Source organism: Lagenorhynchus albirostris, chromosome 15, assembly GCF_949774975.1.
Source record: "Lagenorhynchus albirostris chromosome 15, mLagAlb1.1, whole genome shotgun sequence".
NCBI classification, from domain to species: domain Eukaryota; kingdom Metazoa; phylum Chordata; class Mammalia; order Artiodactyla; family Delphinidae; genus Lagenorhynchus; species Lagenorhynchus albirostris.
The window spans coordinates 84,957,576-84,982,711 of record NC_083109.1 but is presented as its reverse complement, the minus strand read 5'-3'; the positions used below and the strand labels follow the sequence as shown (position 1 = coordinate 84,982,711).

The 25,136-nt window shown below is 48.8% G+C and overlaps 1 protein-coding gene across 1 annotated transcript in view; it reads left to right on the top strand.

The window, feature by feature from the left end:
- SDK1 (sidekick cell adhesion molecule 1) overlaps window positions 1-25,136 on the top strand; it is an 817,812-nt gene that overhangs the window by 632,877 nt on the left and 159,799 nt on the right. Inside the window, exons 14-16 of the mRNA XM_060123048.1 lie at window positions 6,324-6,471; window positions 7,396-7,536; window positions 11,984-12,165. Coding sequence (XP_059979031.1) covers window positions 6,324-6,471; window positions 7,396-7,536; window positions 11,984-12,165 — 471 coding nt within the window. The remainder of the gene's footprint in view (window positions 1-6,323; window positions 6,472-7,395; window positions 7,537-11,983; window positions 12,166-25,136) is intronic.

The window sequence follows — 25,136 nt, the reverse complement described above, 5'->3', positions numbered from 1 at the left end:
ATATGCCTTTCATTCTTTTAATAATTTTTTATCCAGAATCCTGCAGAAGGATCTCACTTAACCTCGCAGAGCTTGCTATTATCTGGGCTGTGAATAAACAAGAGAGGCTGCTCCGTAGCCCAGGGTGTGCTTGCCCCTGAGTTTTCCCGTCCGCCCGGAGCAGATGAGCGGCTTGGAGTGGGGATCCTTTCCACAGCACCCCCACCCCCGAGAGGCCTCACTCTGTGGAGGGTGAGATTATTTGTGTGTCTGGGCTTTGACACTGTGTCTCTGTCGACACGGTGACCATGATCTGAGGGTGCTGTAATATAGACAAGCGAATGTGGTTCATCCCGCCACACTCACGTCAGTAACTCATTCAGCCGAACACTGAAGTATAGGTCAGAGTCTCTGAAAAAGTTGAAAAGAATTACACAAAGCACTTGAAAAATCATGAGAATGGCTTAGAAAACGACTGTAATGTTGACCTGTACTTGTTTTGTTTCATGTTTTTCTCCTACTCTTTATTTTCCAGAGAAAATTTTTGTTAATGAACTTCTATTACTTTTTTCGTGAGATACATACATATATTTACCTTTTCGTATTACTCTGTGGATGTACAGTTCTACAGGATAGACCCAGGGTTTATAGCTTATGTAATTTTGGAGCTTTGGTTAAGAAAAACCATTCAAAGCTGCAAGTACCCCTGCTGGGACCTTGGGCAGGGCCAGCGCAGATGGGGGCCAAACCCAAGTCTCGCTGGAGGGGGCACAGGGTCCACCGTGAGGGCACTGGGTGACCGCTATTTGCAGCGCGTGGAGGGCCCGGCCCCTTGTTTTCACTCCACCCAAAGGCAGCAGGTCCTCAAACACGAGAGGTTCCCGTGAGCCACGTCTGGGACAGCCCGCCCTGCAGAGCTCCGACCCCAGAAGAATCCCAGTGGCTTAAATCCGGGCTTTCCGCACACAGCTGGCGAGCCCCGCGCCCGCTGCTGTCCTCATACACCAGCCCTGACCGCTCCTCGCGCAGGACACCCGGGCCTCCAGTGCAGGCCCCGCACCTGGCCCTCTCCTCCTGGCCCTGTCGACCCATTAACTGACTGGCCTTTTCCCCCCTCGGTAAACGTTTTATTTAGAACACTTTTTGGTTTACGGGATAATTGTGGAGATAGAGGGCTCCCTGGACCCCATGCTCAGTTGCCCCTCTTATTAACATCTTGCCTTTGTGGGGGACATTGGTCACAATCAGGGAACTAATATTGGCATATGGTTATTACCTGAAGGCCATGCTTTACTCGGGTTTCCTCAGCGTTTTGCAGATGCTTTTTTCTGTCCCAGGATCCCATCCAGCACCACGTCACACTGAGGGCCCACGTCTCCTGGGGCTGCTCTTGGCCAGGCAGTTTCTCAGACTTACCCGGGTTTTGATGATGGTGGCAGCTCGAGAAGGCAGGTCAGGCGTCTTGCAGGATGCCACTCCACTGGGGTTTGTCAGAGTGTCCTCTCGTGGTTGGACTGGAGCTGGGGCTCTGGGGGAGGAGCCCACGGAGGCAAAGCGCCCTGTCCTCACGTCCCGCCCCACCTCGTGGTTAGACTGGAGTTGGGGCTCTGGGGGAGGAGCCCACGGAGACAAAGCGCCCTGTCCTCACGCCACCCCCCCCCAGGCGCCTGTTCTCAGCTGACTGCTGTTCATGTGGGTCAGGCTTTGGAAACGTCGGGGGCTGTGACGGAGTTTGTCCTACGGTCGCCTTCTCTGTGGCCCCTGTCCTGAGTGGGCACTGTCGGCCTCAGAAGCCCAGAGCACTTGCATTCAGCGTCTACACAGCCAGCCCGGGGCAGGAAAGGAGAGTGTCTGATCAGCGTGACCGTGCTGGACCCTCGAAGGCGACGGTCCGAGAGAATAGCTCCTCTTCTGAATCATCTCTGTGACCGAGCCCTCGGCTTCCTTGCTTTAATGCTAAGCAGCTACAAGAAGTCAAAAGAACAACATCGGGCTTATCCGGGAGTCTCCACGAGGTGGAAAGATCAGGCCATAGTCCGTGCCTCCGCTTCTCGGGTGTGAACGGGGAAGCTCGTACCTGCCGCAGGTAACTGTGGAGGTTGGATGCGCCCCGATGGAGGCATCGCCAGTGCCTGGGGCACAGCAGGTGCTTCCCCAGAACAGGGAGGAATCCAGTTCCTACGGTGGGTCACGCACTCTTCTAGGTGCCGAGGATCCAACAGTGAATTAAATGCATTCGAATGGAGTTTATCTCATGGGTAGCCATTACTATTATAATACTTACGATATTTATATTTCAGGAGACACAGTATGTAGACAGTTGTAGCCAAATCAGCAGTGGAATTACAATTAGAAAAATAAATTTGCATCTTAATTTTCCACTTAACTCACGCTGTAACCTGGGAGAAGTTATTTTAATGAAAGAATGTTCATTCTCATCCACGTAAAGCAATACAAGGTACAGCGTCAGTGAAATCATATATTTTCAGCTATCAATGTACAATTTAAGCAGTTACAATGCTCACTGCTGGCAATGTAGTGACAAGAGTCACTTTCTAAAAACTTTTTGTTAGGAAAAGTACTAAATACGCACAAAGGTACAGAGTGTGCTTGTATTTGGTTTCAAAAACCATTAATATTTTACCACAGTTGTTTCATCAGTTCCCCACCTTTTTTGCTAAAGTATTTTAAAGGAAATCCCAGAGATTTTGTCATTTCATCCTTAAGTAATTCAGTAAATAGCTCGAAAGAGGACGTTGTATACCTATGACAGAATTAATGGAATCTTTAATATCATCTTATACTCAGTCCACATTTAAGTGTCCCTCATCGTTTTTCTAAAAATGTCTTTTCACAGTTGATTTGCTTGAATCAGGATCCAGACAAGGTCCATCTGTTGTGTTGGTGGTTTTGTCTCTTCCGTCTCCTAACCGACTCGCCCTGCTTTGAGCCCCGCCTGCCTTCCTACCCGCTCTCGCCTGGGGTACAGCCCAGGGCGCTTGCCTGCTGAATGTCCCAAGTCCGGGATTTGGCTCTCCGCTTCCTCCTGGTGTCACTTAACTGGTTCCTGCATCTTCTTCATTGCCCAGACACATTCAGCTTTTGGTTTTCTGTGCTTTCTTGGGGGGTGTGTGAGTGTCAGCACTTCCCGGGTGCTTCTGGGTACCCCGTACCTCGCCTCGCAGGGCAACGCTGGAGGCCCGGCTGCTCTGTTCTCAGTGATGTTGGACCATCCAGGAGCCTAGGCAGTGACAGCCCGTAAGGCTTGGGAGGAGTTATTTAAACTTCCTGAGTCTTGATTTCTCCATCTGTTAAGAGGAGAGATAATACCTCCTTCCCAAGAGGACTCCTGTGGTTACAGATGTGAAAGTACTTCCAGACTTCAAACAGCTGCACAAATGTTAGGTATTAATAATAATAATGGTTCTTTTGGCAATTAAGAAAATTTTCTTTGAAAAGTATTCTCCTTCCTCAAGTACCTTTAATTGAGAAAATGGTGATGCTCTTTTTTTTTTTTTTTTTTTAAATCGAAAAAAGCTTCCAGTATATTTGGGAAGATGGAAAGGCACCAGCTTTTTAACCAACAGGCAGAGTGGAGGAGTGATTAACGCCTCGTGGTTTCTGGGCGCCTGAAGCCAAGAGAAAGATTAGTGATGCCTGTCTGTGGAGCAGAGCTTTGTTTAATAGCCTGGCCGGGGAAGACTAAAATCCCTTAGTCTTCTAGATTAGAGGAGCAAGGGGCATCCCCAAAGGGGTGCAAAAAAGCTATTGAAACTTTTATGGGATGGGTTCCTTTATCAAAAGATTCTTCTACATTCCAGCCCTGAGACAAGCATCTTGTAATAATACTCTTTTGTGAGGGCTGGAAGAAGAATCTCTTAGAGGGATTTTGCCTGTTGACTGTCAGGAGCAGACTCGCTATTTAAATTTTAACGCTTCTCAGCAAGTCTGCAGTTCCAAAGTCTGTTAGTGAGCAAGTCCTTCCTAGACCACTTTTTTTTTTTTAATTTGGTACAAATCAGAGTGCCCATGACATGACTGGGTTCATTTATTTTAGTTTTCAGTTTAATCTCTCTTCCTGCCAGATCTTTTATCTTCTAGTAGGAGAGGAAAAAGAATAAGTAAAAATTCCTATCGATACAACCAGAGAACTGAGCAGAGCCCCAGGGTCTAGAGCAGATTAATAGGCCCCGTCATCGAATCGAACTGGGCAGCAGCTCCTACTACTCAGGCTACACTTTCAGGAGCTGTTTACACTCTGCGTGAACAAATGGCTGAGAGTCAGGGAATCGCGTGGGGCTGAGTTTGGGTGGGAGGGAGGGAGGGCGCTTGCGGCGGGAAGGAGGCGTCCGGGGCACTTCTCTGCCCCTTCCCTGTGCGACTAATCGTTTCAGTCCACGGGCTCGACCACCGTCCTCCTGACTTTGCCTCTTTCTGAAATTGCCGCGGTTCACTCTGTACCTGACCGAGCAGGTGAGCGGCGTGCGCTTACAGACCCTGTAATCTGCAGGAAGAGGGGGGTGGAAGACGTGTTTCCTTCAGCGCGTGTGGCAGGGCCCCCGCAGGAGCAGGCAGCACTCGCGACTCAGAATAATCAAGGGGGGAGTTTAGGAGGGGGAGTGGCAGAGCCGGGATCACCCGTGGTCACAGGGGTGAGGCGAGCCGCAGAGCCGGGGAGAGAGATTGTGCAGGGCTGCGCCGTGAGAAGAGCAGGGGCCTTTGGGTGAAGCATGCAGACAGTCTGGGGCAACCTCCAGTGAGTAGGGAAGAGCCCTCCCTGCCAGGCAGGCCCTCCAGGGCACAGGCAGGGTGGGCAGGGTGGAGAGGGGGCCTGCGGTGAGAACAGGAGCGCCTGGCAGAGTCTCTGCCGGAGCCGGGCCTACGCCAGACGCGTCGGCGCCCTTCCCTTGTATCATACTCATCGGTCTCAGGAGTCGTGTGTTATCCCCCTTGTGTTATGTGCAATTCCCACCATTTAAACTCTTTAATTGTGGTAAAAATACACACAGCATGAGATTTTCCGTCTCAGCCACTTCGGCGTGTCCAGTTCGGTGGCGTTAAGTACAATCGCCCCGTTGTGCAGCCGTCCCCACCATCATTTCCAGAAGTCTTTTCATCTCGCAAAACTGAAACTCTGTCCCCATCAAGCACTAACTCCCGTCCCCCCTCCCCCAGCCCCCGGTGTACTCCAGGTGTCTCATTTAAGTGGAATTCTACTACATTATCTGTCCTTCGAGGACTGGCTTATTCCACTCAGCGTCACGTCCTCGAGGTTCATCCACGTTGGAGCGTGTGTCGGAATTTCTGTTCGTTTCAAGGCTGCATAATAGGTCGTTGTATGGATGGACCGTATTCTGGTTGTCCATCCACCTGTCGATGGACACTTGGGTTGCATCGCCTTTTGGCTGTTATGAATAATGCTGTTATGTTCATAATGCTTAGCACCACTTCCAAGAAATAAGAGAGACAGCTTGATTTCCTACAGGTCAGTCCCCAGCACCCACCTTTCACTTCACTGATAACTTGAGAATGTAGTTCAGGGTCATAGCAATTCTGAGCGGAACTGACACGGGGCACTTGTTCATCCCAGGGCATCACTGCACGAAACGATTGGGCCAAAAAGCCTGTTTAAACTCTGTAGAGAAAGTCCCACTAAAGTGTAGGAGCCGACAGAACCTTCTGAAGCCTTGCAGGCAAGAGCCCGCTTGGCTGACAGAGTCCCTCTTCCACGCCTGCCGGAAAGCTGGGAGCACAGATATTCTAAACTCGCTGTGAATTTCATTCCATGTCTCTCCAGCCAGAGCCGCTCAGGGGTGTGGCAGTATAATGAGTTGCCACGCAGATGGGTTGCAGAATGCACAGCCCATCTGTCTTTATCACGCTCATTTCCTCTTTTATTAAAATGTTAATGACTATAGGTTTTATTTATCATTTGGTGACATGTGCAGCATCCTTTTCTGGGAGACAAATCTGCAGTCTGCCATGTGAGCTGACAGAGAACTTCTTCCCGTCACATATTGAACACAGGCATGAGGAATATTGGGTTCCATTTAAACTGCCGTCTGCAGGTTGAACCCAAAAATCCCTTTACCTGTTGACAACAGCATGGGGTTAACAGGAGGCACACTGGACTCTGCGTGGGAAACCCGAGTTCAAAGCCAGGCCCGCTGGTTACTCACCACGGGACCGTGAGCCTCGGTTTGCCCATCTGTTCAGTGGAGCCAACCACTCCACCTGCCTTGGTAAGCAAATGAGCTAATCTGCGGGAACGCACTTTGCATTCACTTATTGTCATTCAGACATGTGCTTGTAGAGGCTTGACCTTGTTTTGCTCGTTCTTTCAGACTCTCCGTGGAAAGTGCATCTGTCACACGTGGGCCCCGAGATGACAGGCGTCACCGTGCGTGGCCTGACCCCGGCTCGTACCTATCAATTCAGGGTGTGCGCCGTGAACCAAGTGGGCAAGGGCCAGTACAGCGCAGAGACGAGCAGGTGTGTGACGCGCACCCTTGGAGAGGCACAGGGAGCCTAGGGCGCATCGGGTTAGGCCATCAGCCACCATCCCTTAGTCACACTGGGGGAAGCAGAGAGGAGGCACAGTGGCTCGCCGGGCTCGCCAGGGGGGCCTTACCTGCCGAGGGGAGTTTCTTAGCTTCTGCGGTGCTCTGGCTGTGCCGACATAAATCATTCCCAAGCGCACAGCCCTCGGTTTACGTGAGATTAAGAGCTTGCGGGGTCCCCGCGCCCTTTGTGTGCCTGGCTGCCAGCAAGGCGGGAGCTGGTGCTACCGTCTTGACAGGTAAACACTGAGCAGGTGTCGGCAGGAAGCCAAGTGAGCTCTGGCGTTTCCCTGGTGGTCCTGATGCTGTCCCCCACACCAGCCCCACCTCCCCAGGCCAGGCGGCTGCTTTCAAGCCTGTTCAGATGTGACGTGGGGAACGGGCTTCGTCCTGTTTCAGTGTGCCCTCCCCAGCGCACCTGAGCTCTCAGTGGGCTTGTGCTATAGAAGAGTTGAGAGATCTAAATGACTCTTTTCAAAATGTGGGAGTTTGATATGAGAAATATTGAAAGAGCCGAAGGAAACAATCGGGAAGGAGCCTCGGACTACGGCCCGTGAGCTGCCTCACTCACGCCTGTGATCCTTCGAGGAGCGGAGGTACCACGGGCCGTTCAAGCAGCAGCAGGTCGCCTCCCACGCCTTTCCTGTTGCTTGCTGAACTGATTTTCTGTTACGTTGGTTTTTTGTAACTGTTTCGTGCACGTCCTTTCCGTTTGATCCGCTGTGCGTTTTGCTGTGTTCATTGCTCGATTTGAGTAACTAGTTCGGCTCAAGCTTCGGCAAGGTAGAGAATGCGAGCGGGGACCCTTCGCCTCCGGGGCTGACCTCTCTCCCCCTCCCGGACTTCTTTTTCTTAGGTTGATGCTCCCTGAAGAGCCACCCAGCGCTCCCCCGAAAAATATAGTGGCCAGTGGGCGCACCAATCAGTCCATCATGGTCCAGTGGCAGCCGCCCCCGGAAACAGAGCACAACGGGGTGCTGCGTGGGTACATCCTCAGGCAAGTAGCCAGTGGTCGGCCATTTTTAGACTGTCCTTATAGAGAGTCAAGGGTCTGTTTTGCTCAGGTCGCAAACTCAAATGTCCGTAGGAGCCCAACAGTAATCGAGAGACTCAGGCCAGCAGCGAGACTCTAGGGACTGGTGGAGACGGCGGCAGACCAATGAGAACAGGAGCCTGTGGGCAGCCTCACCGGATAGTCTCTGCAGTCAGCCGTGATGCGCACATGCAAGAAACCGCTATCGGGGTCGCATTTTGGCAGAAGAATGGAGGGGAAATATTATGGGTTGGGAGCAAGTGTGCTTATTCATTGTAAATGCTTTCACTCTTAAGTTTTTACCAGGGGCATGCATTATTAAGTATAATAATTTTTAATTAGTAATAATGCGGTTGATTTAATTATAAGCCAGTTTTTGCCATGCTAGTGCGTTGTTCAGAATTGCCAGGTTTTCCACTGTTACAAAGAAATTTTTAAATCCAGCTTTTTACACACATTCTCACCGTTTTTAAAAATTGGGAATGAAATCAATGTGTTTTGAAACACAGGGCAGGCCAGACCCTCACAGCTACAGAACAGATGTGGCCCAAGAGTGGCCGGTTTGCTGTCTCTGCCCCCGTGGGGAGGGGCGTCAGGCTTCTGAGCACATTGAGTGAACTGTACCAGCACCGACTGGGTTGACAGAAGGCACCTGCTTTGCCAAAACCACTGCTAATTTTAAGATTGCAGCAAAAGTGATCATTTGAGAGGTTTGTTGACACAAGTAAAAAGAAAACAGTAAAGCAGTATTAAAAGGATAACTATTAAACCTCTTCTAATGGACCGTGCAGCTGTGGCTGTATCTGTTACCAGCCTTATGGGGCAGGGACCATGGGTGTCCGTCATTACCGTCCTCCAGATGCCCAGCCCATGCCCTTTCTAAAAGTGTGATCAGAAAATACCGGGTTAACAAAGGTCTTAAGTGGAGAAATATAGTCTCTTAGATCAATGTAAGAAATTATGAAAGAGTTGCTTCTTTCACTCCGCATCTTTGCGTGTGGGAGAGAGCTCATTCCCGATGTATTTACATAATCACCCACTCATGGTTTCATACGTGTTTATCTTTATGCCTGTAATATTTACCCGTCACAACCATTTCACCGCTATTTTGGAGTTTTTCCTCGAGCGTATGAAGTATCCTCTGAACACAAGCCAGATCATTATCTGCCTGAAGAGGTTCAAGTGCGGCCCTCCCCAGGGGTGCACGAGGGCCGGAGGACTGATAGCACTCAGGGCCCCCTCGGTCTCCGCGCCCCTGGCCGTCCTTCCCCGTTTCAAAGGGGACACCGCGGATCTGTCCCCTGCGGGCAGGGGGCGCCTGTGGACTCTGGTTCTGTGGGTGCTTCCAGACAATCCCGTTTCCCTGGGGAAAGCAGCCCGGTGCTTCCCCCTGCTTGAGGCTGGGGTTTTCTGTCACGATCCTGCCCCTCACTGCTCACCCCAGCTGTCGCCCTTGTTCCGTGCTTATCAACTAATGAAAATAATTGGCCTCCCCTCCCAGACCAGCCCTTCCTTCCCATGCTTGTCATCCGGGCCGCCTCTGTCTTTTTTTGAGCACATGGAGGGAGAGGTTTCCTTGCGCTCCGGCTGCCAAGTAAGGACTTTAAAAGTCAGCCCACAGAACCAGAACCCGGGGCATGGAGTTTGATAATGAAATCTCTCTGATGTTACAAGGCCCCATCAGGGACCGCACGTTTTTCTATTTTGCGGGATTACGACTGTTAAAAGGATTTTCTGTGATGGTATCAGTCGAGTGGAGCACTGGAAAAGAGGGCATCTGTGTTTGCAGGGGCTTGAATCAAGAAAGCTCTAAGATGAGGGTACACTACCCAAGGCCTGTGAATATCCAGGTTTTCAGAAATTGAAGACCCGTGCCAAAATGACTTTGCTTGGAAACATTTCCGAATAATCCTCCCATCTGCAGATGAGCTCTGTTTGCAAGTGTGGACCCTCTGGGGCACAAGTCTCCATGGCAGATAAACAGCACAGCCCACGGAAGAACAACATGGAAACAAATAACTGTTGTCGCCCTGGCCATAAGAATTAGTTAGAGTGTGTTCACAGTCATAAAATATTTATAATAATGGGCAGGGTGTTGCTTTGAGAGGAGCATAGGGGTTACGTCCTTTAAAAACATTCTCCTGTTTATTTCTGTGTGAAAAATCATCTCGTTCTCTCTGAGACGGTCTCCTGGGCAACGTATCCGGCCAGTCAGAGGACGATGCCCTGCACTTCTGTTATTAATTATGACCTTCCCAGACATCCCATGGATGTTACAAAAGCACCCTGAGCCGCCGGTCAGAGTGGACCAAGCTGCCCGCCTCGAAGGGAGAGCTGCCGTCTCCAAGACGTGGAGTCTGCAGCACGTCACACACAACCTCACACAGAGGGGCCTGGGAGAAGGTGTGCAGCACGCTTGTTTCTCATAGCTCGGTGTTCTCTCTTAGGATGCTTCCTACAAGAGCAGTGTTTCCAAAGGAGAAATGTGTAGGGGGTGCTTTACACTGTCACGCCTCCTGTGCACCCACTGTTTCATTTTATCCTTACAACAAGCCTGTGAGATGCCATCATTATTATGTCCGTTTAGGGAGGAGGGAAGCAAGGCTCCAGGACGTTAAGAATTTGCTTGAGGCCACCCAGCTCCTAAGGCTTCTTCCCAGCCTAAGTCTTCTGAGCTGATTGCTTTGCTTTTCCCTGGAATGTGTATCAGATAGTGGAGTGAGCTCTTCAGTAGCCGTGCCCGGCTTGTGCCACGTTGGTTACCCATGATCCTGGGCACCAGTCACGTGCCACGTCACTCTGGGGTCTGGTGTGGGTGTGAAGCCAATATTTACCTGTTTCAAAATGGCTGTCTAATTGTCTCAGCGCCATTTATTTTAAAAGTTTACGTTTCGTAGATGGGAAGTATTTGGTACGCGGGTTATTCCACACCAGGCCTTCCTCCTGTTGTCCCCTGCCTGGAACACAGACCGTCCCGTTATACGGATGAACTTAACGTGCTGTGAATGGCGCCTACACTTGGTGCAGGTAGTTCAGAAAAGGAGTGTCAGCTGAGTAGGATCGGAAGTTGATGGGCTATGAAGCACAAATGGGGTTTGATACCCTAACTTCCATCTTGGCCCGTCGCAGAGCGCCACTGACCGTCGCCAGGGCCCTGCAGGGCCCGCATCCTGCTGCTCCTTTCAGGCGGGAGTCGGGGAGGCCTTGGGTCTTTGTGCTTTTCACAGCTGGCCTGCTCTCCAGCGTTTCTGCCTCCTCTCCACAGTCCTCACCGCGTACAAGTGGCCTGTAGCAGGAAGGGACAAAAGACTAGTCTCAGAAGATCCTGATTTTCACGGACTGCCTTTTCAGCCATTGTTCCCTTTGGAGGGCTGTTTTCCATTCCAGGCCTGAACTCCGGGGCTCCTGCTGGTCCGCCTGCGTCCAGACGCTCCGCCCCTGGGGACAGCGCAGATGACTGAGCGGGACTCCGCAGGCTTGCTCAGTGTCCGGGAGGGGCCTGGAGACCCCGGCCCTCTGCGGAGAGTGGACGGTCTCCTGCTGCCACTCTGGGCTCGTGCTCTCTTCCCTGCCCCACTGAGCATCAGAGCCACGTCTTCCTGAGGCAAGAACCAGCTCTCGGATAGAAATTCGTGCTTTTGGAAGCTGCCCAATGACTGAGGAAGTTACGCCCACTGCACATGCCCCTCGGTTTACCCAGGGCAACTGATTCACTTCTACACATGCAGTCGTGGAAAACACTCGCTACTCAAAACAACACTCCAGCAGCCCTTTCATTGTACAAATAGCGATGTCCTAGCTAATACGTTTTCTGTGTCCAGAGCCGTGTATGTGTCGCTGTTCTAAATAAATACAACTTTAAATCTCTGCCGTTAGTCCACTGAAGAGCATACACACCACGCTCTTACAGGTCCCCTAAAAAGCCATTTGTCATACTTAGCGCCAGCCTAGTGTTTTAGGAGAGTGAATGCCTTTGGAAAGCACTCATTCTGACTCCAGGACTTGGTGAGCAAACCCAGCGGGGAGCTCAGCCCAGGGACACCGAGAGACCGCGCACTGCTAGTCACAGGAGGAAGGGCTCGCTCAGACCGATTTATAGCCACACCCGCTAGAAATCATGTCTGGAATTTTGGACCTTAAATCACTGTACTCCCTGGACAACTGACACTTAAAAAGCGACCATCTTCCCTGAACCCTAACATAGTTGGAATGTCAGTTCTGTTGGCCCAGAGCTTATAATCACTGTGAGATTAGGTTATACCTTTTTTAGCGGTTGAAGCAGAAGCAGTGTCGTCTGACGCTGACCTCTGGCTTTACTCTTGTTTTTACTTCCGCTTTCCTCTGAGCGTGTGGAGTGACTTCAGGTAAAGCCAGTTCCTTGCTCAAGTCATCTCCCCTGGGTCCGCCGCAGGTACCGCCTGGCTGGCCTGCCCGGAGAGTACCAGCAGAGGAACATCAGCAGCCCCGAGGTCAGCTACTGCCTGGTGACGGAGCTCATCGTCTGGACGCAGTATGAGATACAGGTGGCCGCCTACAATGGGGCTGGCCTGGGCGTCTTCAGCAGGGCGGTGACCGAGTACACCTTACAAGGAGGTAAGCTTGCTTTCCCCCGAGGCTGCAGACGTCGCTAGGGAGCAGGATTTGCAAAGTTCAACCGGAGCATGTTCGGAATAAAGACAGCGTCCAGTCCTCTAGGGAGTGGTTAGGAGAGTGGTCACGTATTTAATTTCATCTCTCTGTCTATTCCAAAACTATAGCAAAACCACAGAGGGGAAACAGATACGATTCTAACTGCTTTTTTCTGGTTACTAAGGACAGGGTGTATCTACACACATCCTTTAACTGGTCCACTTATTCTGTAAAAGGTCCGTGGGATTGGCTTTTCCTAAATGGAATAACAGTATATTTTGCAGTGAAGCTGGCCGTGGAGTCCTGTGTGAAACTGTGAATGTTTTTCAAAGAGGATGAGTATTTAGTATTTTGCTTTTAATGGTGTAATACAATTATTAGTAATGGAATTTGCAACTTGGTGCTCTCCCCCCCCCCCCCGCTTTGGTTTACTTTTTCAGTTACACAAGCAAACAATTTACTAAATCGATCAAAACTCTTCCCCACACCCACCCCCCCAAAATGACCAGGCAGAATGTCATAAAGCCAGTGGGTCTTACATTTATGTGCTAAGACCCAACCCCGTTATTTTCAGTGATTTCCACTGGTTTTCTGGAGGATCCGGGTCTCGGCGCCAGGAAGGGCTGAGCGCTCAGAAACCTCCTCTGTGTCTGCATTTCGCTTTCAAAGCTCTTAGCGGTAATAAATAGACCCTCTCTCAACACAGCCAGGTGTGCCCAGAGCAGCCCAGAGCCTTGCCCGGGGAATCAGTTTTCCCACAGGATCTGAAACCCTTTTTCGTTCAGCAGTTTTACCCTCTCCTGACTCACAGGTGTGATTTTATTTGCTTAGGCGTTTTTATTGCTACCAGGCCTTGACCTTTTTCAAACGGTAAGGTTTCTAACTGCCCACCTCTCTCCCCAAATCACGCCCGGGACCTCATGTTCCTTGATACTACATGCTGTCATTGCCGTCCCTTATTGATCGGCCGTCTGTTGTCATCCGTAAGTCCATAAATCCCCCTTTATGAGTTAAGCGCCGTCACCTCTGCGTTCACCGTGAATAGGAGAAATGTTTAACGTGCAGGACGACCGGGAAGGGGCTGTTTATCTGCTGGTGATCCTTGATCACTCACTGAAAAATGAAAGTAGCTGAAACCCTGCACAGTCCATGCTTGCTTTAATTAGTCTATTTCATAAAATAACAATAAATTTGGAAACACTTAAAATGACAGATATTGCTGTTAGTAATCCCCATGGCTCTTCACTGTGACTCTGCTTCCTCGGTTACCGGGGCGTTTGCATCCTGTGCTGCCGCAGGCTCCGCTGGATGGAGAAGGGCTGGGAGGCTGTGGAGTCTGCCCTGGGGACCCGTGGAAGGTTGAGGGCTGTGAGTGACGTGATCAAAGTGCCGCATTAGAAGAGGGGCCTGTCGGTGGGTGCGGGCGAGGCGGAGGGGAGCTGAGGATGACGCGGCAGCTCCAGAGACAAAAGAGCGATAGCGTGGCTGCGAAGTGATGAATTCCCCCATCTCTGGCGCTGGCCTGAGGGGCGTGTTCGGGTGCTGCTTCATGGTTTTCAGAGCAGCTCCACACGCCTTCCCTCTGCAGTGCCCCCGGAACCCCACCCAGACTGCAAGGGGCCCCGCGAGCCCTCCCCCAAGCGACCTGTCCGGTAGGACCGGGGCCGGCCCCTCCCTCAGCTTGCTTGCAGTTTATGGCATAGGACAGGACACGTTCTGCTCGAACTGAGCTGGTCTAAGGTTGCTCGGCTAACACACGGCGGAGCAGCGCTAATGCTGGGTCTTCTGAGTCGAGAGCTCAGTTTTCTGGGCGCCGTCAACAGCCTCTGCTGTCAGTGGGACCCACGCTCGCGCGGGGCTCACGTGGGACACGGGCGCGCTCGCACGGGGCTCATCATCCATGCTCCTTGTGAGCCTTCCAGGCACCCACAGCCCAACAAGAGGGAGCAAAGCACGTTAACTCTGTCCTTGAATCCGCGCTGCCGCCCAGGACAGGACAGTCACAGGAGAGCTTTAGACACAAGGTCGGGAAGAATGGGGGCAAGTGCGGGGGGACGTGCGGCTGGCCTGGCTCTGGAGCAAATGACTTGGTAAGCCGGGTGAGGAGCCTCTGACTAGAAGGTGGGACGTTGGGAAGAAAACGGCGCCATCGAGGGGCCTTGAGTAACTTAGGGAGACGGAGATGAGGCTGGGGCGCTTGTGAGATGTCTGTACACGCACGTGCACACACAGGCACGTGCACCACATGCACGCATACTCACATGCACACACGCACATGCACGCACACACACAGGCACGCACACACAGGCACACGCACTGCACACGCACGCGCACAACGCACACACATGCATACACACGCACGCAAGCTTGCGCACACACATGCATACACACGCACGCAGGCTCGCGTACACTCCCCTTTCTGTACACGTGGCCCCAGAAACGGCCCTTTCCTGGAGTCTGTAAGGCCTGATTCTTACTATTTACTCCTTATCTGCCTTCGAGAAACACAGTAACTTTTTTGAGCCTCTGCTGTTTTCATTTGTAAAGCTGTGACGTGTCTACCTGCCCTGACTGCTTTAAGGGCAGTTGTGAAGCAAAAACAAGGCAATGCACGTGAAAAGGCTTTGAAAACGCTGAGCTATGGTACAAACACCCGTGTTGTTGTCTGTATTCCTCCTTCCACCGTGACAATGACCAGTATGTACTGCGGTATTTGAATGTTTCTGTACTGGTAGTTGTACAGAAAGAAATTTGGGGTTATTCTCTCTGCTAATAGTAAAATCGAGAGCACACATTCAGGAATTGATGTGAGCACCTACTGTGTGCTCAAGGTTGGGCGATGGGCCAGGGCAACGAGAGTGGAGGGGATACCTGTCTGTCTCATTGTCAAACCTGCGGGCTTGCAGCCTCGCTCGGGAGCAAAGACTGACATTTGTGAGACAAGGTCAAGAACTAGAACAGAATCCGGCCTCATTCACAGGCAGTGACTCCCCATTTGCCCACAAGATAGGCATTACTAACGTGCTGTAAAGGCTTTCCAGCCGAGATGCCCTGAGGAGTATGCCGTTGGTGGGAAGGCATCCCTGAGAAGGGGCTTTGCTGGGACTGCACCAGGGAAGTAAGCGTAGCCGTCTGATTTGGTTAGGAATGGAGTCCAGCCGCTAGACTCAGACCCAAGGGAACAGTAGCTTAACTGAGGTGGAGGTGTGTTTTTATCTCTCTCAGGGTCATAGTGGCACCTTTATGGTCAGCAGAGAGTCAGGCTCCTTCCTTTTGCTTTGCCATCGTTAGCATCTGCCTCATGGTTACAAGCTGACTCCTGCGATGCCAGCTGTCACGTCCACATCCCAGTAGGAGGAAGGCATGGGGTGTGCCTTGTGGCCTAGTAATCAAGTGTGCTCACCTCTGAAGAGCTTTCTTAGAAGTCCCATCTGCCACAGACGTATGCTTACAATTCAGGGACTGTCTCTGTGCCAGGGAGCCTGGAAAGGGTCTTTCAGCTGGGTGCGTTTCTGTCCATTATGAAGGAAGGAAGGGGGAGGGCAAAGTGGAGGGCAGCTAGCAGTTTCGGCCCCACTTTGTATGGTGACTCCTGCTGGGGAGTCAAACCCAGAGGATGTATTTATGCTTTCTAGATATAAAGTTGTGGGACAACCTGTCTCATGGCTGCTGCATGAAGAGCGTCTCATGATCCTTCATAATCGCGCACATTGGAATTAGCAGAAACTGCAAACCCGCAGCCCCTCCGGACCCCTCGGCCTCAGCCCTCAGCTCGGCGGGTCTGCTTGGCCAACAGCCGAACACGTGGATCCGCCACCGGGGACCCTTCCCAGCACCTCGCGTGTCCCAGTGCTGTTAGCGGCCATTGCTGAGAAAGCCTGGGGGCTGAGTTGGCCCTTGGAGCTGAAAAGGGAATAATTAAAATGCTTGTATATTAAGGAGAAAAAAATAACTCATAAGATTAATTGTCAGCCTAATTTGGGAAATTACTGGAATGTATATAAACATAATTCTGGAGTCCATCAGGAGTCAATCACGGAGGATCAGGAAGTAGTGGCCTTGGGAAGAGTGAAGCTGCAGTCCAGCCAGACTCATTGTCGCTGTCCCTGTACCGCGTGGCAGGCTTGATCCATCAGGCGAAATGAGATGTCATTTATCTTGACTTCAGTAAGGCTCCTCTCGAGAAGGTATGGGAACGCCAGGAGAGCTGGTGCGGCTCCCCCTGCCATTAGCGGGGCGTGTGGCGTGTTGGACCATCACTCGCAAAGAGAACTTATAAATAATGCAGGGTCGGCCCGGGTACAGGCACACAGCGGCAGGAACGCGGGGACGGGAAGGCTGCTGCCCAGGAGACGCAGTGGCCTCGTGCTCCTGGAGCACATGGGCTTGGCCTCAGAGGCACCTTTTTCCAGGAAGCTCCTAAAGGAAGATAAGTGAGTTACTCCTCCCTTGAGTTCAGCCGCATGTGATATTGATCCCTGAAGTGATTTGAACCCCCTGTGCCACCTGTCACACACCCCGCGTTTCTCTTCAGTCCCAGTCATTGTTAAGATACAATAAAAACGTCTGCTTTGTCTGCTTTCGTCCTTTAAGGTTTGGACACACAGGGATTATTTAACACAAACTTTCTCACCTCCCAACTTTTCATATCCCCCCCTCATCCCCCACCCACCATGATCTTGCCTGCCAATCCCATTTGATAGATTTTATTAGCAGGGCCTCATGACCTTCTCTGCTCTAGAGAAGAATTTTTAAATGCCAGAGATTAATTCACACACGGAGCAGCAAAACTCTAATAACAGCTCCAGCCATGCGAACTTTCCGGGCGGGGTCGGGGGAAGACAGGGCGTGGTGCGTTCGTCACAGTGGCCGTGGCCTAAAGTTCACAATACGGGAACCCACTCGTCAAATTTCCATTGTGATTACCCAAAATGAATGAAAAACAGCTTAAGTTTACTCGAGAATTTACTTCAAACCCCTTCCAGAAAGCAATATGCTGTTAGTTTCAAGTAGAAAAAGCCATAGAGTCTACGTTCTGCATGACTAAACGCGCAGTATAATTACAAGCATTTTTCTTATGGCCAATGTCTGCTTCAGCAACTTTCTAATCATCTAGTATGGGAGGATAAAGCACTGTAGTCATCTGAAGCAATCAGTGGTTCAGATTTGATGCTGATGCAGTGTTTGGTTCCAGTCAGTTTCTGTTAAAAATTGTTCGACTAATGGTGAAAGACACATGAAGAAGTAAGGTGACCACAGAGGTCTGAGGTGAGCCTCAGTGTGGAATCCTACATACTGTTAGGATATGGATGTAATAGGTGATGGTTCCATCCTAAAATAAGCCAGTGAGGTTAGCAAACTCCTATCCCTTCCTTAAATGTATCCATAAAAATGCAGATGTTGGTTTTTCTAGAAAGGGTCCAAAGACAAATTATACTATAAATCATCATTTTTGAGCATGCCAAGGTTTTAATTTTTTCTGGTTTTATTTCTTTATCATTTTTCTTCTTGTAACAGGTATTTTTGTGCTGTAATGATTTATTCTGGTTTCAGAACATTACCTTCTAATGAAAGAGAAATATTTCATATTTAAAGAGAAATGGAAAAAAACATTTGGTTATCCACATTTCTAAAACATTAGTAAAAGCCCTTAAATGTTCACTTGGGCTTTGCAAGGTTTTCTAAAGTAAGGATTATAAATGAACACTCCGTTTGCAAGCTCCATTCTTATCTCCTCTTGGGAAGTTCTCAATGTGGCATAAATGACATTGCACAAAAGATTTGTGCAAAATCCTTAAGACCTTCTAGACCTCAAGCTGCGCCTACAGAACAGGATGATGTTCAGAATCTCCCAGCATCACCTAAAACACTACTGAACAGAGTGATATGGGATATTCCATTAGGTAGGGGCTTCATTTGGCCTTTTAGAACTCTCAGGAAAGGAAAGGATAGGAAACGAGCATTTTAGGGGAAGCCACTCTATGCCAGTTTTGCTGTGCTGTGCTCCCCACTTACACTCATTATCATTTCGTCAGTCATCCCCCAGCCATCACGTGAGAAAAGCACCCCTGTCCCTATTTTACAGAGAAAAAATGGAAGCTCAGAGAGGTAACTAACTTTCCAAAGGTCACATAGCTCGAAAAGGCTGGAAAATGCTAGAATGTATGCTTTTGCTTTTCATTCTGCATATAGCAAACACGGACATAAATTACTTCCAGGTTTTTGGTGCTTATGTTCACATGGCAAGTGGGCTTGCAGTAGCTCGTGGACATTTTTTACTGCCATCCACAATAAGAGGTCTGTTTTACATGGACACCCAGGACACACACACACACACACACACACACACACACACACACACACACACACACACACACACACACACACACACACACACACACACACACACACACACACACACACACACACACACACACACACACACACACACACACACACACACACACACCCCTGAAACAAAAGGCTCATAGAACAATAGTTGCCCTGACGGTGTGTGAAGTTCTTTAATATTTTCTTTTGTATTCCATTCTGTTTCACTCTCTCCTCCTTTAACAGATGCAGGCTGTGATCACTAAATTGACTTCCTGGGCTGCTGCTAATGCATTTATAACCTGCAGTTTTGAAAAACACTGAATTTAAGCAATACAGGATGTTTGGTTCAGCTGATCATGAATCCCTTTCAGAACAGGCTTCTGCTGGCCTGTAGGACACATCAGGCTTCGCAAGGGAGATACTGCTAAAACCAACACTGAAAGACCAAACAAGGGTCTGAGTGGGGCTTTGGGCAGGGGTGACAGGCCTGGGCACAGAGCTGAGATCTGGGGGATGGAGGAGGCTGAGTCCAGCACCTGTATCTGTGCAGACGACCTCATGGGAGAGAAGGGGTTTCCGGGGTAGGACTTGCCCTTCCGCTGCTGCTGGCAGATACGAGGAACGATCAAACCCATCTTAAATTACTGTGACCAGCACATTACGGACTGGGCTTCGCTACAAGCCTGTGGATGCCTCAAGGGCAGGGGCCACGTCTGATTTGTCTTATTTACATCTGTATCCCTAAATCCAAGCACAATGCCTGATGCGTAAATAAACAGAATGTAAATAGCTGTCTGATTACAGACAGACCCTTGCTGTTCCTATTTCGGTTTCCAACACTGCACTGATTGAATGTCCGCGTGCAGCACAATGCCTGGCCTTCTCCCCCGAGTCTTCTGCTTGTCTTAGAAGGAGAGCCGGGTCCCTGCTTGCCCTGCCCCACACATTGTACCTCCGCAGCCTAGAAGCTGGTCCCAAATGCTTTCTCCCCAATGCCTGGAGCAGGAAGAATTGGGAAAAATAAGTTCAGAAAAGGACGCACAACACTTTTTAAGTGTTAAGCTGTTTTCTTACGCTGGCCATTAAAAAAAGATCCTCGAGCTGCTTTGTCCAGGATTTGTTGTCCTAATAACGTGTTAGGAATGTTTAATGCAGTTAGACATTTACGGGTATCAAAACCCCAAGAACCGTCACAACACGAGAACTCAGCCGCAGCCTGTAACGATCGGGAATTAACAGTAACGCCCAACGCACAAACTGTGATATATTCGTCCCCACAGCAAAGTGTAGCCCGTGATTCTTCCACATGATGATCTGCTTCTCCCCTCTCTGAAAGGCATTTAGTTCTGTGGGGTCACCTGGAGAGGGAGATGCCTGTGAATTCTGGGTAGATACTTCAGTCCCTGATACTAGCAATCATATGCTTTTAGGATAAGGAAAATCAGGGTGTGTGGTTTGTGGTGGAGACCTGAGGACCCACGCTCCCTTCTGTGGTGTGGACGTTGTTGGGAGCAGCTGTCCTGCCAGCAGCTCCGTTCCCAGTGAGTGGAATTTGAGCAGAAGTGAGGAGCTGCTCTTCTAGGCAAGGGGGGTGCCCTGAATGCTCGCCTGCCAGGCTGCTCACAACCAGGAAGACTGACCTTGCCCTGTAGGGCGATGAGAGATGAACTGCTATTGTGTAGGACACTGAGATTCCACAGTTTACCTGTAACAGATAAGGTAGATAAGGTATCACGGGGAGATGCCGCTGAGCATGTTAGCATATAGAAATTTTGTCGGGCAATGCGCTGTAATTTCATTCTGTGCTAAATTCAGCTAATTTTACAGCATTATCAGTGGGCCGTTAGCATCTTTAGGTTGGGTTTGCACCCGTTGATACGGGAAACAAGCAGGAAGCGGAAGTCAATCACTTTCCTACTACAGAGGCCACGCCCACCTGTCCCATGAGACGTTGTGAATTCCCTGCTGGCATGTCACAGCCTCAGGTTATTAATTTTATTTGGCATGTTGTGACTCTCCCAGACGCCAGGTAGCTCCATGGTCAGTGTAGGTTTCTTTCAATTAACTCCTACTTTAAACTGTTTCTGCCGTTTACGTAGGTTACAGAGAAGATGCATTCTAATGATCAGCTAGAATTTACTCGGGGATCCTGCGACTAAGCTTTACGTAATCTGCATGATGCTGTTTGAGTACTTGAATGAAAGAGCAAACATGAAAACCACTGGTGTCTCTCTTTTCAGCTGCAGAGACTGGTTCAGGAAAGGTGCTGGCCTGGCGGAGTCTCAAATTCTGTGCACCGTAAATAGCAGTAGACGTTCCTGGAAGAAAAGGTGGAGAAGGGTCACTAGGAGTCACCTTTGGTCACTCAGAAGGGGCCACAGGCTACCAAACTCAGTTCCTTTCGGGGGAGGGTTACCGAGTCGATGGATCCAAATAGTGTATTCATTCGGTGGCTTGATTTCCACTCGTTCGTTCATTCATTTATCGACTCAGTCAGCACCCCGTGGCTAAGAGGGGGAATGTGGATTGGGTGATAAAGTAATTAGATGGACTCCAAGAGCTCAGCTTTGCCCGAAGAGTGTCATTCACTTGATGGACCGCCACTGTGAGGGTGACTCCAGTTGCAAAACCCATCAGTCTTCTGGGCTTTTCTTGGTCAGCACTTCTGTCGGTGACTTGGAGGGGATGGAGAGGACATGCCGATCAAACATGCAGGTGTCACAGCTGAGACGGGCCATTCAGATATTCTGTCCCCGAATCAGAAATAAAAATAAACTGCTGTGTTAGACTGATGGCTGAAATCAGGCTGAAACATAAAAGGGATAAGCCAGACACTGCATTTACATACACACAACCAGCCATGTGACAGAGGGAGGGAAGACGGGACTTGCCAACGGTTACCATAAAAAGAGTCAGGGAGGTGAGTTGAGCACGGATCCAGGGAGAGCGTTGACCGTCACCTTGTAGATGACACACTTCCAAGTCAAGGCAGATCGTAATGCCACAGAATCCTGTTTGGGCTGGATGCCACCCTGAGGGATGGTGAGAACTCGGGGCCTCTGCAGACGGGGATGACCAGCACGGGCAGTGCTCTGTCAATCATGTCATGTGGGAAACGGGAGGGAAGCGGGGTGTTTACTTGGCCCATGGGAGCAAAGCCCAGCTGGATATTTTTGTGATTTTCATTTAGTCTAACAGCTCTGTGGGCAAGGAGACAGACAGGCATCAACAGGCAGCAATTGCGGAAGGAAGGGTTTCAGTTCCGAGTAAGGAAAGTCCCTTTACAGCGTACGGCCAGGGCGCAAGTTGACTAAAGAGCAGGGACGGCGTCTAAGAAGCTCTGCGGGCAGCAGCTGAGTGGCTGCCTGCCGGAGGAGTGGCAGGTGGGCTCCCGCAAGGACAGGTTGGTGAACCCCAGGACCTCACGGTGCTGGAAGTATACCTACAGGAAAAGGAGGGTACAGAAATAGAAATTAGGCTTTTCATTGACTTTGAAACCATGTAAATATTGGGTTGGCCAAAAAGTTCATTCAGGTTTTTCCGTAAGATGTTACTAAATTACTTTAAAACATTTATAAACGAAATTCTAAAAAACTGAAGGCAAAATGAAACGAACGATCATAGCAGTATTTTGGATTGGTGACTTAGCCAAATGGAAAGTAACTATTTCAAGGAACTTTAAAACATGACAGTTTGATTGACAATCCCTAGCACAAAACCAAAATCAAAAGCTGGAGGAAAAAGATAAAGGTCCAAAGCTGTTTTCAGCAATCGTGTTGGTAATGGTAGTGCTGGGTTTGGTCTCTTAAGGTGCAGCTGTATGAGTATCGTGACATAAAGCAAATAAGGATTGTGTGGACGTTAGGAACGGAGATTTTTGGCAAAGTTGAAGCCCTAAATTGTAATTGGCAGTACGATAATTTTATCTTCAAAGAAAAAAAGAATTTCTTGTAAAAAGGCCTGGATATAAGAACCAACCTAATAGCACTGAGCTTCCCAGTAACCCCCCAAAATAAACAGGCTTTCTTGGGTAAATGGATGATTCCAAGTCAGGGACAGGCAATAAATAATATATCATATAATATGTAATTCCAAAAAGTAAAGAAGCTTATCAGACACTCGTGAGGGCTTGTCAGGAAGACTCCTGTGCCACCTTGAAGAGGCTCCCACTCGTTAAAGGTGGGATAATGTGAAAATCAATAGTAATAACTGCAGTGAATTGAAGTGTTCCAAATACATTTCAGTCCATGGATTCATAACAGTATGTATGTTAAAAGCCTCATTAGGGCTTCCCTGGTGGCGCAGTGGTTGAGGGTCCGCCTGCCGATGCAGGGGACACGGGTTCGTGCCCCGGTCCGGGAAGATCCCACATGCCGCGGAGCGGCTGGGCCCGTGAGCCATGGCCGCTGAGCCTGCGCGTCCGGAGCCTGTGCTCCGCAATGGGAGAGGCCACAACAGTGAGAGGCCCGCGTACCGCAAAAAAAAAAAAAAAAAAAGCCTCATTAGTCATCTTTGGAGAATGCTAGGGAAACTATTACATACTGAATTTGTATAAAACTTTCCAATCAAAATCCCAAAATTTTTAGTGAGAAACTTGACCTTGATGGGTAAACATAACTTACTCACTGTCTGGTTTTATTCTTGAGATGGTCCCATTCAGATACCATCAAGACTTTTCATGATAACCTCTTCAAATATTTGAAAGTAACCATTGACAAGAAAGTATTTGCACAGGTGGTCACAAATGCCTGAAGATTATTTATTGCCTTTTCCACAGTTGAGAGAAACTTCTTTCTTGCCATTAACCAGAACGTAGATAATTCAGCCTCTTTAAATTATACTGTAAGGGTGGTGTTTCTTTAAGTTAACAGTTCTTCCTTCTATTCCTTTGACAGATGTAATGTCAAACAGTTTTTGTGATAATGTGAATGGATTTGGAATCTGATCAAATGTTTTTCATATCAAGTATTTAAAAATAATGGGCATTTCTGTATATCTACACAGATAACTGCTGCGAGTCCTAATAATTTTTCTTTAGAGTTCAAACACTGATTCCTTTAGAATTATAAAGCTGATTAGATGTCACTAGTGAACAATTTTTAACCCTATAAGGAAGTTGAAGGTTTGCTTTGAATCCATCCATTTTGCACATACGTGTTAGTAGACAGTCACAAGGCCTGGGGAGTTCTCTCTTGTGTCCATTCAGGGGCTGAAAATGTCACTTAATGACCATTTTTGGTACCAGTAACTTTTCCTTCAGCAACCCTTCGAAGTGAGACCCATTCACTAAAAACACTAACAACAATGACAATAATAATGCTTTGTTCAGTTCACAGACTCTTGCAAAAGCTCTTGTAGACTTCAATTTGAAACTGAAATCGGAAATAGGGAAGTTCCATTTATGAATAATACTGTTAGAAGATAAATGGTTGGCATGGCAGGTGATCCAGAGACAGACCCAGTTGAGATCATTAAATCAACGTTTCCATTGCAGGCCGATGAGTACTGACTAATGTACAGCACCAGCTGGAGTCCCTCCAACGAAATTCTTTTGTCAAAGTGGTATATTCTGATTCCATTGCTTGCACAAAGCGAAAGACAGGTGGGACTGCAGTGGCTTGGACTTCGTTAGATTTTCCTCCTGATAACGTCATTTAATGAGGAGTTCAGGTGTACAGACGAGAGAACTCTGTGACTAAAACAATGGATTTCTTCAATCTCAGGCTTTTCAGATTGAATTTTGCCATAAAGTCTTCTTTTTTATCCTTTGCGTTTTTTAATGTAACTATAATTGATTTACAGTATTGTGTTAGCTTCAGGTGTAGAGCTTCAGATTCTTTTCTATTATAGGTTATTCCAGGATACCTGCATTGAATATAGTTCCCTGTGCTATACAATAAATACTTGTTTATCAATTTTATGTATAGTGGGGTGTTCCTGTTAATCCCATACTCCTAATTTATCCCTCCTCCCCGCCTTTCCCCTTTGGTAACCATAAGTTTGTTTTCTATGTCTGTGAGTCTGTTTCTGTTTTGTAAATAAGTTGACTTGTATTATTTTTTTAGATTCCACATGTGAGTAATAGCATATTATATTTGTCTTTCTCTGTCTGATTTACTTAATATGATAATTTCTAGGTCCCTCCATGTTGCTGCAAGTGGTGTTAGTTCAAACTACTCAGTTTATGGCTGAGTAATATTCCTTTGTGTATATGTACCACATCTTTATCCATCGGCGGACACTTAGGTTGCTTTTGTCTTGGCTCTTGTGAAGACTGCTGCAGTGAACATTGGGGTGCCTGTATCTTTTTGAATTAGCGTTTTCTTCTTTTCAGGATATATGCCCAGGAATGAGATTGCTAGATCATATGGTAATTCTCTTTTTAGGTTTTTAAGGCATCTCCAGACTGTTTTCCGCAGTGGCTGCACCAATTTACATTCTCACCAGCAGTGTAGAGGGTTCCCTTTTCTCCACACCCTCTCCAGCATTGATTATTTGTAGACTTTCATGATGGCCTTTCTGACTGGTTTGAGGTGATATCTCATTGTAGTTTGATTTGCATTTCTCTGACAATTAGTGATGTTGAGCATCTTTTCATGTGC